The sequence below is a fragment of the Typopeltis vanoorti genome, chromosome 1 (assembly GCF_054136105.1).
Source record: "Typopeltis vanoorti isolate ZY-2024b chromosome 1, IOZ_Tvanoo_1.0, whole genome shotgun sequence".
NCBI lineage: Eukaryota > Metazoa > Arthropoda > Arachnida > Uropygi > Thelyphonidae > Typopeltis > Typopeltis vanoorti.
Genome location: NC_143549.1, coordinates 179,755,595 through 179,773,297, shown reverse-complemented (window position 1 = coordinate 179,773,297; position 17,703 = coordinate 179,755,595). Strand labels below are relative to the sequence as shown.

Sequence of the window (17,703 nt, the reverse complement as noted above, 5' to 3'; positions counted from 1 at the left end):
ATTTAATTAAATGGTTTGTGAACAGCATACTGGACTGATTTTGTCAATTCACTATCCCCAAAAATATTCAAACCAGCATAAGATTAAGTAATGAATAGTTGAGTATCAATTTTAGAATAAGTGATTAAGATCAAGCCACGACTGAATTCAAGTAAAGATTAACTTTAGTGGGGAATAATAACAATATCTGCTTTGTCTTCAGTTTAGAATCTTATAGCCTTTCACTCAATACAGTCTAACCAGTGCAGCTGATAAACAAACAAATTTGTTGGACTACAATGCGAGCAAAAGTAAAATATAGCAGAATGTAGCAAAATGGCGGCAGCAGCCATTTAATAATCTAATCACTACTTAAAGTAGTGATTAGATTATTAAAATACTATAGTACTGACAGCAGAACCTTCTGTTTCCCATGTACATAGCAGTCATCAGATGAAAGCATTTATCTGATTGAATATAAGGAATCATTTTCAATTATAATCAATCATTGTCTTGAATTATCTGAATTTAACTTTTTTTTTTTAGAGACAGAATTAAACAAAAACATGAGTTAATATTTTTTTAAAGCAAAGACTACAATTTGTTACTACTTTGAATGCTTTGACTTATTATTATTTTAATATATAGAAAAGTGAATGAAGTTTATGAGCAGAAAGACTAGCATTCTTTAAGACTTAATGCAAAAAGAATACTCCTAGAATCTTTCTGGTGAATTATGCATTATTAATTAGTATATAAGAAATGAACAAAACATTTCATTTTATGCCAAGTAAATGTGGCACTCAAAAAGATTTCACTCTAAGAAGAGAAAATGAAAAACACAACTTACTGACTCAAGAAAATATTTCTGCTACTGCATATTAAACTGGTTCTCGTAACAAACTTCGCAAAAAAGCACTGGATAAAAATGAAGTCTCATTCTAGAACTTAACTACACAAGTTTTAAAACTTTCAGAAGACAAATTTATGGAAGGCACATTTTGTAAGAGTTACAAATTAGGAATATATTAAGGAAAAGTTGAAAAATGAAGAATTTGATCTCATTATAAGATGTAGAAGCTTGGGAATTGTTCAAAAATACTTGGAAAGACCACAAGAATAGTTTGCTACAGTGAATTTCATTTAACATAGCATTCTACATATAGGACTTTGCTTTGGACTTTCAAAATTTTGTTATAGGGATCACGTAAGGTACAAACATAACTGGGAGGAGATCTCCATATTGCCTTTAAGGAATGCAGAGAACTGACTGGGCCTTGACCTAACGTCCACTCCTCACCTTCAAGTAGTGTGCCCTGTTAGCGGGTATCCACCCAGTTAAACCAGGCCATTTTTTTCCCCCCATCAAGTACTTGTATTCAAGTCCTGTAAGCCAAAGCAATTCTTAATGAGCAGTTATAAAATTATTAACTACTTACTGGGTTACAAAGTAGGTTATACTTGTACTTCACATACCAACTTTCTTTGCTTATACTTCAGTAAAGGATTAAAACAAGAAAATATTTTTTGTCAACATATGAAGTCATTCTTTTAAGTTGTACAAGTAAGTCACAAAATTTTAAGAATATATGTATAGTTATATAGTAAAAGAATGAATTCAAGACCATGGAAATTAAACTAATTCTATTATGACATTACCAAAGTTTTAAATTAAAAAAATAAAATATTAACAAGGAGAAAGAGCTAAATACTCTTACTTTCTTCTTCGCATTATACTTTGTGGAATTAAGTCTTTATCAAGTGTATTAATATGCCCCTGACGACGAGGATATTGTTTTTTTCTTTGTTGCTTCCTTAACCTGGTAATCTTCCTGAAGTTCCTCTCATGCACCTAAAAAAAAAAAAGTTTAATTTTATTAAACCCAATCTACAAAACAGTACTGCCTAATATAATCAGCATATCCAAAACTGTCTGCTTGAATAAGAGGACAATGCAGTGAATGCCACCTGCAGAGTTAAGTGATTAGCAATAATAATTACAGAAAAAGACAAAGAGCACTGCCTCATGCATGTCAAGACAACTCCTTTAGCATAAACATTTACATTTTGAAAATTTTAAGCAACAATTTCTTGAAAGATGTGAGGATAAAGTTTTATCCTCAACAGAAATCTGAATGTTTTATTCACCAGCATGCAATAAGCAACCAGAGAGGAAGGAGATGCTATGATAGTTCACGATAATATCTGAGCATCACAGGTTGATATTTCGTTAACTTTTTCCAAAAAAAAATTAAGAAAATCATCAGAGCAAAAATTTACTCATGAAGAATAATTATATTCAAGATTGTTCAACAAAACAAATGTAGATGAATAGATGAAAGAGTAGACAGTAATCTTACTTGGTGCAAAGTTTAACTTTACACAGGGAGCTACTAGGTGATACTTAAGCTTTAAAATGTTTTGTTCACAGCAATGGAAATGCCTATAAAAATATCTATTTATTATAAACTTAAAAAATTGGGCAGAAACTGAGCATTGTGCATACAAGCAAACCCCTAATAGTGGTTATTAATCACCCAAACGATAGTTAAACAGAAACAAACATTTAGTTTTAGAACATGACCTAAAATTATAAACATTATTCCACAGCAAAGTGGATATGAAGTTTGTATGGTATAAGCAGTTGCTGAAGTGAGAAAGTTGAACCTAGAGTAAAAGAAGGCTAAATTTAATGCCAAATCAACTATAAATGTGATATGCCAAAAAGCTTCAGGGTAGTGTGAAAAGAAATTTATTCTTGTCTAAAATACTGAGTATTAGTAAAGGCAAGATTAGATAGACAAGCTTTCTTCTTTTGCAGAGGGATACAACTTAGTTTTCTCACTTTTTAAAAGTGATCTGAAGAACAAATGCAACTCTTTCAATAAACAAAGTTAATTGGGTTGTCCTTCCACTACTATACAAAGGATAAAAATTGGCATTCAATGCATAAGCATACTGTCTATTTAATTCGTACATTGGAAGGTTCGTTAGAAAGAGAGAGAGAAGGAAAACTACAAACAGAACTCCCATCACACAGCAATAAAACTGGACTCAAACTACTATATATCAGAAAGTTATATCATTTGAGACCATAAAATTAGTTCATAATACTCATTATTACAAAATTATGGAGATGATTATCCTGTTAGAGTAATAACTAAAAGAAACCTAACTGCTCAAAACTTTGACCTTCACATTCCAAGCTGGAAAAGAAGCAAAGACTTTTTCTTTTCTTTTTTTTGTAAGCAGTGACTTAGGTCCACATCTGCCAAGAAAAGTACATCATCAGTAAAACATAAATGAGTTAGAACCTTTTTATTAATTTTAATTCCTTCATTCTTCCATTTCAATTTAAGAAATTTCTTCTAAGAAAAGAGTTTGAGGGATCTTGCATCTCTCTCTCTTATTCATCATTTACTGGAAATTATTCACTTTTCTTATGCAGTATAATAACAGGGGTGGCATGACTATATATATATATATATATATATATATCAAGATTTCTATGTATGTTTCTTCTATTTTCTGTTTTTTAACAGTCATTCTAGAACAGCTGAGATTTGGATGTAGTCAAATGCTTTTTCAAAATCCATAAATGATAAACAGAAGTTTATTATATTCATTTGTATTTTTGACTAAGATTAGTATGATCAATGATACCGTAATTATGTCTAAACCGTGCCTGCTCCTCCAAATGCATATATTGAGCTGTTGCATTATCCAGTTATTTATTGCTGTTTAAGTTTTGCATACTGCAGTAATAAACTAATAGGCCCAGAATTGTTAATGTTCTCCTCTCTCTTTTTTTTTCTACTCTATAAATAACTATTATGGATTGTTCGATGCTTGGATTTTTCTGTTTCAAACAAAATATGAAGAGTCTTGCAAGGTAATCAGCTGTTGTCTTCAGTTCCAAATTTCAACATTCCACTTGAATCTTATCTTCTCCAGAAGCTCTTCCCGGCTTTATTGTTGCCAAAGCTGCCTCAACCTCTTTTCTCACTTTTCTCATAACTTTTGACACATCCAATCAACAACTCTTCTTGAAGTTGATCGTCTTTAAATTGCTTTCTTTGTCACTGTCAAGTTCTTCATAATATTCTTTAATTCTATTTATTTCTATCTCTGATTCTACTTCTATCTGTATGATTCTACCCCCTGGCACTATAGGTGCCAGGGGGCTCCACCCCCTAGAAAAATATGGTGTTTTTCTGGTGCCCCCCCCCCGAGTTCCGGGCTGGTAAGCTTGGTTTTCCTTCAATCCTGATGACTCGAGACATGAGACAACAATGTGTCTGTCTCATGAAGGCAAACACATTGTTGGATGTTTCAAAACAATGAAGAGACAAAAAAAGTGACATAAAAACCAAATTTCAGCTTATCTTTATATATGTATAGAATAGATTGATATACATTATGTATGTGTTTTTGTATTGATGCAATACTGTTTTCTATAATCTACTTGTGAAAGATTAAAAATCCAAAAAAATTAAATAAAAATTTATTGATGTAATTATTTGTCTCCAAGCTTCCCCCCCCCCCCAGAAAAATTTCTGTGGACACCCATGACCCCAAGTATAATGGGATAATGGCAGGGACAAAGGAGGCAAATTAGGCCATTCTAATCCAATGCCCTAGATTTCTTCACAGAAATTAGTGGGTAATGTGCTAGGACTTGCCAGAGTTAATATTATAGCAAGTCCTTGCACATAAGATATTCAAGGCTTGTCAGACACCCCTTTTTCCAGCTCAGACAGATATAACGATTCAATCTACTATCATTCACCTAGTCAACTCCTTTCCCCATCTCTGCCATTGTTCTGCCTTCCTATTTAAAACTACTGATCTCCAATACAAACATTCCAGAGTATTCTAACCAATATACTGGTTTAGGTTATTATCCTTTCTTACACAATTTACAATATCCGAAGCATGACTGCTTATTTATTTTTTAAATCCAATACTGTGGGAATCACTTAACAGATATGAGGACTCCAGGCCTTTAGAGTTCTGGAACTATTATTTCAATCTTATTAAAAAAATACCTATTTCTGCATAATCTCACTGTCAATTATCTAAGTTTAGTACTTATTCATAACACTACTTGTGGTATTTTTTTTTTTATATAATTATGTAATATTAGATTTATGTGATTAATTGATTCAGATTTCTTTTTATTTTTTTTTTGGTTAATATACACCCAACACATCAGTACCATACTGTATCAGCAACTTACTATATCAGTTGGAACTTGACTGTTTGCACGTTATAAGACAGGCCACTTTCTATTCCATAATATAATGACTAAATAAAGTAAATATACATATGTGAATCCCAAACCCAGCCACAAGAGGTTGTAAACCTGTAATCCTCAGCACCCACTGTGGATGTCAGAAGTTGATTCTTTCAAGAATGATGGTGGTTTCATGCCAGATGACAAATCACATACAACCAAGGACATTCACAACACCCAGAGCACATGAAATGACCCCACCTGACCATTCAAGGTCAGTGACATCTTAACTAATTTATAAAATGGTGCATTACTTATTAAATTCTATATAATGCAATGCTTATTTTACTTTGACTTCAAGAATGGTTAGGAAAAGAGCTATTTACAATATACAAGAGATGTCTCAACTTTTTCAGTTTTAATAGCGTCATTTGATAAGGCTAAGCAACTTTTATTAAATATAATATTTTTGAAAAATTGATTTTATATAATAATTAACAAGTAATGAGCCTCAGAGTTTTAAAGTTTGTCAGCGGTACAAAAATACTAAGCCAATCCATGCATATCTTGCAAATGATTTCAAACAAGTATTCTTTACAAATGTATGACTGGACATTGTAACATTTTACTCATTTGATATGTATAATAAAAAAAAAAAATTTTAAATGTTAGCTTCCTTACAGCACAACTGCTTCACCTTCACACAGTGTACACAATTCAGAAGCATATACAAGACAGTGAATTAGCTTAGCATTCATATGTGTACCTCGAACCTTTTACCAACTCATCATCAGCACTTCAACTAAATAGCACATGAAATTTCCTGCATTTAAAATAAAAACAAACTCAACAGAAAATTCTTTCCTTCGGTGTTACACAGTAATTTATTATGGAAAAATTATGGAGACTATTATAATTAGTCTTCTCTTTTACATGACAAATTTCTACCTGGTATCACTCTCCACTAGTCCCTCCTATAGCCAAAGTTTATATATAAGGAAGCTTTTGGGAAACAAGCTCAAGATTTCTTAACTTTAAAATCAAGGCTCAAATATGTTTACAATATTTCCACAGCCACCAAACTTTAAATGCCTTCCTCAACACCTTAACAAATGAATGCACAATTTGACAATGAAACAGAAACTCAGATATGCACTTACATTTCTGGATACACTTGTAAAATTTCTTTAGGCAGTCCATCCTTCATACACTACCATATGTCTACAAATACTAGCCAAAACATACCAGAGCTCCAAGCATACCCAATACAAAACCCAGGTGTCATTAGCACTCAAAAACAGAGTGAAAATATTTTACTCCAATGAGTAAGCTCTTAAACATGAATTACAAATTAAGTGCATAATAATATTTATGAACAATGGCAAAGCAAAAAAAAACTACACATAATAAAATATAGATTACAGCAAAACCATTCCAGAAACATACAGAGAATGTGACAAATAAAACCTTAATATTATCCCCTTAACTTAAAACCTTAATACAATGCACCTGTAACTTGCTGCATATAGGTAAAACAGGGTGCATGATTCCAATCAGAAAAGAGGAAAACATCATGTCAAATTTAATAATTATACAAAATTATTAGGCCTTTCTGATAATGCCCTGCAAAATGCACTTATTCCTTACCTCATCCCAAATAGTACAAATGCAATGGGAAAAATTTGGTGAAATTCTAATCAACCACTATCTCAACACTATCTCAAGAATATGGATGCTCAGTACTGAGTCAAGTCTGTCATAAGTAATTAGGATTGTCTTCAGTCAGGACTATATGCAATAAATAGTAACACCCTCTTATTTTGGATACAAATACCTTACAATAATTATGCCACCAATAATGCTACTAGCATTTAGTTATGGCTTTTGCCACTAGTGAATAATATAACTGAAACATTCTCCAGGCACCTATAAAACACTAGCTTTTGCATTTTTTATTTTTTTTTTTTGCAATGAGATTAGACTATTAGGAATCAACAGACACTATTTATGATATATTCTGTATTGTGACAGCTTACTTCTTCGTATATGTACTCCAGATGATGACCTTAATATACAGATTGAAACAGTGGGAGTAGTTTGCATTATTTTTGATTCAAGTTACTGCTTCAACATGGAAGAAGTCTCCATAATTTTTTCATAAGAATAGAAAACTACTCTCTCAAGAGAGAATTTCTGGTTAAATTGCTGTTCAACGAAAAATTGTTAATTTTTTGTTGAACAGCAAAGAACTCTGTATTTTATATGTATACAGGCCATTAATTAACTTTCTCTCTTTGGAGGTATCTGTGGCTAAAACTAATACACGGAATGAGACCACATTTTATATTGAGACTTTTGAAGGCATGGGGAGATGAATTCTGCGAAAAAAATATTTAGTACCAAAAGTCGCCGATAGGGGAAATTTTGGCACTGGCAGAGCCAAAAGCAGTCAAATATTTGCATAAACGCAGGTAAAAACGATTATGAAAATTTTACTGTGGGTATGTGACAGCAGCACCACCAATTAAACTAAAAAAGGGATTGGGAACGTTCAGGCAGTTATTCGAATGACTGACGAATTGCATCCTACCTTGCCTCAGCATGCTTACTTGTTAAGTTGTGCAGGTCCTGTCAGCTGTAGCACTGAGAGCTATGATTAAGAAGTCTGAAGAAACTGGATCACTAGGAGTTAAACCTGGCAGAGGACAGAAAGCAGTGCAAGAACAGACAGTAACAGACATTGCTGCTGTGGTGTTAGACGACACATGCGAGTTCAATCACTACATTAATTTCTGTGTCTCTCGCAAGTTGTTTTAGTTTAATTATTATTATCATCATCATTGTAAGCACCACATAGCCAGCTGGAATGAGTGAAGCAGCTGTCGCTCAAAATGTTATTATTCCATTTTCTTTGTCCTTAATGTAATTATCTGCTTGTTTTCAGCTCTGCCAGTGCCAAAATTTCCCCTATCAGCGACTTTTGGTACTAAATCTTTTTTTCATGGAAATCATCACCCCACGCCTTCAAAAATCTCGATATAAAATTTGGTCTCATTTTATTTATTGGTTTTAGCTACAGATGCCTCCAAAGAGGGAAAGTTATTTTATGGCCACCCTGTATACACACACACACACACAATGTTTCAGGAGGAATAGTAAATATTTTGGTAGGTGGTATCAATTATTCTGAGTAAAAAAAAGTTCATATAAGCATGTATTCAATTGCAAATGGGTGTGGAGATACAGCTGTTTGAAAATGGCACATAAAAAGCTACTATGAAAAGTATTAAAGAATGATAAATGACTTAGCTTGTATTTATTGACTTTGAATAATACAAAACACAAATAATTGACAAATACTGTAAATTACAGTCTGCAACAAGCGTTCGAAAATTGTGGAATTTTCAAACATTTTATGCAGACTGCAAACCTCAACACACTTTCATCTCTCGTATTTACCTTTGCTTGGCATACTTCACTTTTCATCTGTCCCCACAAACCAAAATCTAAGGGAGTGAGGTCTGGAGACCTTGGTGGCCAATCCATCATTCAGGAAAAGCTCGATTTTGATACTGTATTACCTGGCAGCTATAATGTGCAGGAGCTCCATCGTGCTGAAAGAACATACCAATCTTCGAAGTCAAGGGAACATTCCCCAATAGTAGTAGAAGTTTGTTTTGCAGAAATTGCAAGATGATTTGGTAACACAAAGTCCAATCAAGTGATTGTCGATCATGCTGAACCACATTAATAGAGAAGTGATGTTGGAAATCTGTTTCTACAGTGGCATATGGATTTTCGTCTGACCTCCAATGCCAGTTATGGGTATTGTTGATACAGTTGCAGGTGAAAGTAGCTTCATCAGTGAACAATATTAATGGAATTAATTGGCAATTAGCCTTCACCTGCCAAAAATTCCAATTGACTACCTTCACCTCCCAGGAAATGAAGTAGGAAAATAGGAGTTTGTATCCATTTCACATGCAGTGGCATGTGACTGAAGGAGTGTTCTACTTCATCCACATTTTGTTCATTTCCACGTTCAGAAGAAATATGGCTGCTGGGAACAGTATCAGTTTCACGCAATTTGTTGTAAACACTAGTAAACACTCTTGAATCCAGTACTCTGCTTGCAGTAAGAGTACTACAAGGGGGTACTACAAGTACCCCCTTGTAGTAAGACTACATTTACTAACTGAAGAATGTGTTCTACTTCAGCCACGTTCAGAAGAAACATGACTGCTGGGAACAGTACCAGTTTCACGCAATTTGTTGTAAACACTAGTAAACACTCTTGAATCCAGTACTCTGCAGTTAGGAAACCTGTTGATGGTATTCTCTACAAACAGCAACAGCACTTCCATTACAAAAACCTAGACGAGCATCATATCAAGCATGGATAAAGATGTGCAGAATTCTTAATAACACTTAAAACGAAATTGCATCAGGTTATAAGTGCTTCTTGATCACATCTGATTCAGAGAGCTGCATGTGCATTGGAGCTGTAAGTGATAGTTTTCAACAGCTGTATCTATCTCTGCATCCACTGACAACTGGCAACTACATATGAAAATACCACCTACCAAAATATTTACTATTTCTCCTGAAACACCTTGTATAAAGTGAATTTATGGCTATGTTCTGGCATTATATAAATACATCTCTCGAAACAGCACTGTCATTTACTTACTGACAATTACTTTTTCTTTTATACCATACACAAAAATTGAGAAAGAAAAGATCTATTGACATTTTGTTGGGAAACATGTTATGAGGAGGCTGTTCTAGATCAGTGCTTCCCAAACTTCTGGAGGTCAGGGCCCCCTTTGCAAAAATTAAAATATTTCACGGCCCCCCTCGAAAAAAAATCGTAATAGAGAGATATATAATTATATTCAATACAAAACATACACAGCGAATATTGCAAAAATCAAATGCATATATTACATTTTTTGCCTCTTTCCGTTTGGTTCTGAAGACGATGCGAGAAATGCTGTCCTTTTTTTGAGTCTGTTTCTGCTTCTTCTGATTGTTGGCGGGATTTTTTTTTATTTTTTATCAACCACTTATCCATCTCAGGGTTAAATTTTTTAACGTAGAATAGATCAAATAATATCACCACTTACCGATACTGGCACACCACAGACTGACAACATGAAATTAGTGAATATTACCTGAATAAGGGAATCCGCGAACTAGGAATATTTTTCTTTTTTTTTGTGATTTTTCTCCCTTTACGGTATTTAAGCCTAACGCGAAACAGACAGCAAAGGCAGGTTATTAAAACGTGCATATGACTGGTGCGGTATTAACAAAAGATCGCGCAACCGAAAGATAAAAGCATAACTGCCATAACATTCATTATGTATATATTACTTAGTTTTAACACTTTTACGAATTTTAACATGTTTACAATTTTAACACGTTCAGTTGAATTTTATTGCTGCCTTGGGAAATCGAACTCACACACATCAAATTAATAACAATAGTTTTTAGTTAGATACTGTGTTTGCCCATGCAACATATGGTTTTGTTTCAGTCTATATATACAGCATAGTTTCTGTATGAGGGGACATGTGATTCATTAATTAGTGTGTTTTTATCCCAGTTGTCTCTAATTGCACTATTTGTTGAGAAATATATTACACAGACTGCTCATACCTTATTTACTGGCATAATAAAAGTACTTGTTTTTATTGCCTCTGCAGTATAGTGGCTGTTAGGGATGCGTGTTGTTTTGCCACTGCAAGCGAGTTATTATCTCCCCACATGAACTTGTTTAAGTTTTTTTCATGTGTGAAGTATATGCGAAACTTTTATTGGTAACAGAAAACTAGCTCGGATGACAGTGATAATATAAAACAAAAGGGACAGGAAGATTTGGAGCTTCCTTGTAGAGCATTCGAAGTAAATACAATTAATCACTGCTTTGAAATGAAACATGAATAAGCAATATTTACTAATATTCATTAAGCGCTGAAATACGCAGAAAGCAAAGTTTGTGAACCAACACCAATGTGTGAATTTTTCCATTAAAATATAAAAAATAACAAAATAGAAATAATAAATAATAAAAGTTAAATATGTTTCTTTTAAAATAAAAAAAAATCTACTTAGTCTTAAAACATTTTAAATTTGTTTTCATTATTTCACGGCTCCCAGTGTGGGAAGCACTGTTCTAGATGACAGAGGTAGATGTAATAAATAAGGAAGGGAAGCAGATTTGATGTGTTTGCAGTTGTAATGAAAAAGGATGTTGGGCAGTTGCTGCTCTTGTTTTAACAGGTCCAACAGTAAGTGAAGGAGTGATGTTTGCCAATTCACTGGAGCAGTGACCATGGGAGTACCTGTAGAAGAGATGCAGAGCTGAAACATTGCATTTGTGAGATAGACAAAAAACAAAATGAGCCTGTGAAGGGTCATCTATGAGCTCAAAAAAGCATTAAGAATTTTTTGGGAGGTTTTAGGTGCACTACCTTGAACAGTATTCTACAGATGGGAGGATTTGGGATTTATATAGAGTTGGTAGCTGGACAAGTGTAAAATAGTTTGAGTGGAAAAGAATGCTAAGGTTTTTTTGGCGTGTGAAGTAGATATTGATGTGATGAGTTTGTGGCTGGAGAGGCTGGAGGCAGTCCAAGCAGAGAGAGAAATCTGATCTTGTCTGGGACATGTATTACTGAGGATGAGGGAAAGTGAGCAGAGATCCCTCTTGTGACAGAAAAGGCAGGACTGCATTTTGGTGGCATGCCCCACTGAAGGATGGTGTTGAGATCACTGTTTGCAGATGATCTTGATTCTTGGGATGGTTCAGAATACAGGTATCCCTTGCTTAGCAGATTTGATTATCGTGGCGAAATTAATTGCAGCAATCCCTTGATATACGTGGCAAGAGTTTTGATTAACACGCCTTTAACCCTGAGGAGCTCGCAGCTGATCTGACAGATACAAACAAAATGTTTAATATAAATATTCTTAGACAATTCATTGTATAGCTTGGAGGTCATGAGTAGCTGTGCATTCACATATTACGAGTGATATTCCGCACTGTTTTTTGCTGTCAGTTTGGTTTAACACATGTCAAGGTTTGTGATATTTGACAGTAAACTGTATCTGAGAGATACTCAACCTCTGATGTCAGTATAGTATGGTATAGTTTTTTTTTTTATTCTTTGTTCAATAATTTTTAGATTGTAACTGAAAATAAATAAACCATGTATTACAATAGAGAGCCAAGGAGTTATTTATCATACATGTCCTCTAGGAGATGTGCTTTACATTTATGGAAAATACTAAGGAAAGTGATCTGGAGCTTACCCCACCTTTACTACGAGTTGACCATGAGGTTATTTATGCTTGCACCTACTGAAACTTTTAGTTTCTATATATTCGGCACGAAATTCTAGTAGTTTCTCTATTCAGCACGAAATTCTAGTAGTTTCTCTATTCGGCTTTGAAATAATGTTGGATTCAATATCCACTTAATTGGTATTATATTTGCAGTGTTTTTTTCTTTATGTTTTATTGCTTGTTTGCCGAAGTATGGAGAGTCATTTTGCTTGTTATCGTAGAATTTATGCCGATAAGAAAAAAAAAAACTAAAACTGCTCAAACAACTCTTGATAACTTCTTTTGATAAAAAAAATTGCAGTAAATAATGTAGGTACAAGCATTTATTAAACATTTACTTTGCATTCATTTTTTTATCTTTCCTAAAAGAGTACCGCATAAAACGAATTATTAATACAGTAATCGATCATGGACGAATTGTAATTTTTACCATTGATTATTAGATTTGATTAACGCGATTTTGACATACGCGGTAACATTGAGGGATTAATTAACGGCGTTAATCGAGGGATACCTGTACATGGTTTGTCAAAGGAGCAGTATGAATGAAGTGTGCCACAATCTGCAGAGCTCTAGATAGGATTAGTAGTGACTGACAGTAGATCATTTATGTATAAGAGAAAGAAAGCAGGTGACAGAACAAAGCCCTGAAGCATCCTGCATTGGTTGCAAAGCCTGAAGAGGATGCAATGACACACACTGAACAACCATACAGAAAGCTGGCTCTCCAGTTAAAGAGAGCAGGCAGGTAGACCAAAGGAAGGCAGTTTGCAGGACTCAAACTCTGGAAATGTCAAGGGCAACAGCATGTTTCTTCTAACTTTTCCATTGCACATGTCAAGTGGTGAGTGATGTAGGTTAAGAAATCAGCTGTGAATCTGAATTGACAGATCCACAACTGATCTCTATATACTGGTAGTCACTGATTAACTGGTGAGCTAGGTAGTGAAGAAGAGTTGACTACTGATAGCTTTCTCCATTATTTTGGAGAGAATTGAGGTGATTGCAATTGGTCGATAGCTGGATTGGAATTTTGTACAATTGATATTTTATCTCCCTTTTTTGGAATGGGCTATAAGTTATAATAAGTTTATAAGTTCACATAAAATAGCATATAGAATCACCATGAAAATGTTTAACTGCCCACATTTATTCTCAATACAGAACCAAATTTTCATTCTTTCTTAAATATGAATACACTAATATTTTTTAATATAATTTCCACATGTAAATTATTTGTTCATGTTACAAAAAAAAAGTATCAAACAAACAAATAAAAAATGTTTTTAAAAAAAAAAAAACATTTTTAATATGAGGTAGTAAGTGAGATAACAAAAGAGCATAGCCATTTGGATTCACACCAAATACAGCCTATAACAGACAGTGACACCTTGTGATGGCAGTATTAAACCTAAATGGTTCATTAAGCTGAGATAGCAAGTGAGCTGTTTTTCCATTTGATGAAATATGAGGATGCTCATGCTTCCCTTAGTCCCATATCATAATTTTATTATATTTCACTGGGTCACCTATATTGAGAGGGCAGAGAGCAGATACTATGATATTAGTTCTGCAGTGGAATAGTACCTAGCATTGGTGTAATATAATAGATATATTATAATAGGTGTAACAGTTGCTATATTACCACCAATGTAAAATGGTGAGAATGTTTTCAATATTTATAGGTCAGGTTAGTGTTAATGGATGAAGCTCAAGAAACATCTTAAATTCAAAATGGGAAAAAAAGCAGTTAATATTTGAAAACAAACAAACAAAATGGTAAAATTACAAATAATTGAATGGAAGGAAGCAAAGGTCCACTTAATTATAATGATGAATATTTACTCAAAAATCACAAGCTAAAACAATAACCATGGCTGTCTTGAAGATGAAGCAATCAGTGCAGCACAGGTACCATGCTCATTAAATGTATATAGATATTTTGATATCTATAGACAAATATTTTGAACAACAACAATAATATTTAAAGTTTTGAATTGAAATGACGTATGAAAAATTTTATTATAATTTTTATGCGACTGGTAAGCAGATGATAAAAATATTCATGTCTCAAATTTAATTAAACTATTCCATCTGAAAATTGAGACAAGTGGAAGAATTTATTATGAAATATTAATACCAGAAACAGTTACATTTAATATTTTTATTTTATTTTAAGTGTTTCTGGTATTAATATTTGTGTAGCTCAGTGGATGTGGCATTTGCACACCATGGTGCTTGGCTGCATGAAGGAAGACTTTGAGTCTAGTCGGCGACTAGAGGAAATTTTTCTAAGCCTTTTTTTGACCGGTTCCCGAGTTAGTCGATCTGTGGCACGGGCAAGCGGGTTTTTCCTCCCAGAAACTCTGGTTTTTCGTCCCGTAAACTCAGGAAAATCGACCGTAGAACTCACATTGTTTCAGACATTAAATATATTGTGTTAGGGTTACAGACCATGAGATGGCAGCACATTTGAGCCATCTCTATTCACTGTGCACCGGTCAATTAGTGATAGCCTTGGGCCATCTATCTCCGATTGGGTACCAGTGGAGATTGAACTGCCCACTCAGTCTCCTAAAGTTAGATAGGGCTGAATGGCCTCACCTACTCCCTGTATACGGGAATAAAAAGGTGTTAGCTGATTTTTTTTTTTTTTTAAACTATATTTATATAACATGCCAAAGAAGGAAAAAAAAACGTTTTAATATACCTTGTCATTTCACTTTAGTCTAACCACTGCCTGTCAAAGTTTATACTTCTGGTCTGAAAGAATATTCTTTCAAGTTTATACTTGAAAGCCATATAACCAGGCTTTCAGGACATATCTCAGACTTTACAAAGATCAAATGTCTCACTTTTCTGTGAGGTTCTTATGATCAAATGGAATATTATTATTATTCGTGACACCTCCGAGGAGTGCGACGACTCATCACGGGAGGACACCTAATGTACAACTCTGTATCTCCACCACTACACCGAACCTCTATTACCAATCATCTACATCAACAGCATCCATTGCCCACCTCACAACTAGTATTTTTTGTCTGTATATTGTGTGTGTTCTGAAGGGCCAATTTGTCTATATGTGGGATGAAATACCCAAGTTTCAGGGAGAAAAAAACCCTGCTACCTCCATATGAGATCAGCTAACTCACTTTCAAGTGAAAAAGTCCATATAAAGATTCCTCCCATCATGACGAGAATCGAACTTAGGCCTTTTCCAATCAAAGGGAGCAATGTACTGTCTTTCTTACAATTGCACTACAGATGCTGGTAAAATATCGAAATATTAACAGCCAGAAAATAAATGATCAAAACATTTTTCAATCTCAATATTACTACATTTCATTGAGAGAAAGCTTCTGGCAGCTTAGAATCATACTGTTGTACCAATGGTATTCAAGAACTTCGTGTACAATGAATGTGAATATTATGTCGACAAGTTTATGTTAACTAAGCAATCAATCAAACACTTTTAAAATTCACAACAAATTGCCACTAGTATACAATTGTAATGCAAATTTTGAGATTTGAAGTAAGACACTACTAATAATAAAAAAATCTTTCTAGTTCGGGTCAATTGAAATAAATCATTTAAATTATAAACGCTTATAAAAATAAATAAATGGAACAAATTTAATTTGTGCTAACAATCCAGAGTGAGTCAATGTAACTATACATTGACCCACTATATAAATATGTAACAATGTTGATAATCCACTATAATAATAGTGGGTTACCAACCCGTTTAAAGTAATTTTAACGTCAATTATGATTATCCGGTCGCGAACTTTTAAACATATCCCTGCCTTATCCATATAATTTTCAATTTCTTTTCACTTTTAACAGGTTGATATAGGCAAAAATCTAATCAAATCTCTTTGGGTAGGGCTTCTTTAACTAAATTAGGCAACAATATTTTAACGGAGTATTAAGCTGCGAAATACTTACATAATATGGCTACAAGTATAACATTAAAATAAAAATTGTCACGGTTTCATTACGTTAATTCATCAGAACATTATTTAACGTATGGCATAAAAGACACATGACATCAAAAAAAAAAATTTTTTTTTTTGATTTCATACAAAAATACGTGTTGTCTGTACAAACATTGACAGAACACAATGTACTTTGTTTCAATTGCTCAGAATGCGAGAACTTTGGATAGATTCCAAATATGTATATTTATATATATAATATTTAATAATAACAACAACAAAATTATGCAATCATAATTTTATATGTATTTAAATAAGGGAAATTTAATAATTTCCTTTTACCCGCCATTCACATATTTGAGCAGTCCTATTGGTATATTTGTACCGATTCCCGCAATTTTTCAAGAAAAGACTGATAATAACAATCATTTCTTAAATGGAATTTTTCAAACAGAAATATACAAACCAGTCTCCTATAATTACTACACTTCCTATGAATTCCCATTTTCCGGCTCTAATTTAGAAACACTTTCCACGTGCCAACAATAATTCAACACAACATCATCAATAACCAGTAACCACAAAAAACACGTTTCATTGCGGGAAAGGAAAAAATTATTAAACAGCAGCGCCACTCTATGCAACCAAACCAAAACAATTATTTTAAGGATAAATCTTGAGTCACAATATTTAAAAAATAAAATTATACTATCTTTTTCAACTAATCGCTGTATCAGATATTGTACCTCTTACATTGATTTTCTTCTCTTAGTTATTTCTCAGGATGACCCTTTGATTCAGGAAAATATACTGAAAGCATAAATATATAGGAAGTGGATGAGATTCAAGATCTGGGGGATGATAGTTGACAGCGGACTGAAGTTTAGAGGGAATATTGAATGTTCTTGCAAGTATTGCGCGCCTTATTGCCGCTAAGATAAAAAATACACCCACGGGATAAAGAAGTGGTTGTGCCTGTGAATAAACCACTGGTCAGAAATCACTTAGACTATTGCGCTCAGATTTCGTCACCAGAGAGGAGTGAGAGTGAATAAGACACTTTCTGGACACAGGAATGTTAGCTACGGAGACAAGTTAAAATAATGCAAATTACAGAGTTTATTGATAAAGGGAAAGAGATGATATGATAGAGACGCTTAAGTTAGTGATGTCATTTAATCGGATGAACAGTGAGTG

General features: G+C 33.6%; 1 protein-coding gene across 2 annotated transcripts in view; it reads right to left on the bottom strand.

The window, feature by feature from the left end:
- LOC150110677 (uncharacterized) overlaps positions 1–17,105 on the bottom strand; it is a 31,498-nt gene extending 14,393 nt beyond the window's left edge. Inside the window, exons 1-2 of one of the 2 annotated variants that reach the window (XM_090395584.1) lie at positions 16,973–17,105; positions 1,698–1,831 (exon numbers count right to left, since the gene is read on the bottom strand). In XM_090395584.1, the coding sequence (XP_090251710.1) occupies positions 1,698–1,831; positions 16,973–17,011 (173 nt within the window). In that variant the 5' untranslated portion in view covers positions 17,012–17,105. Of the gene's footprint in view, positions 1–1,697; positions 1,832–16,848 lie in introns of both variants that reach the window. The other variant, XM_090395578.1, reaches the window with a different exon arrangement.
- Positions 17,106–17,703: the final 598 nt, after the last annotated feature.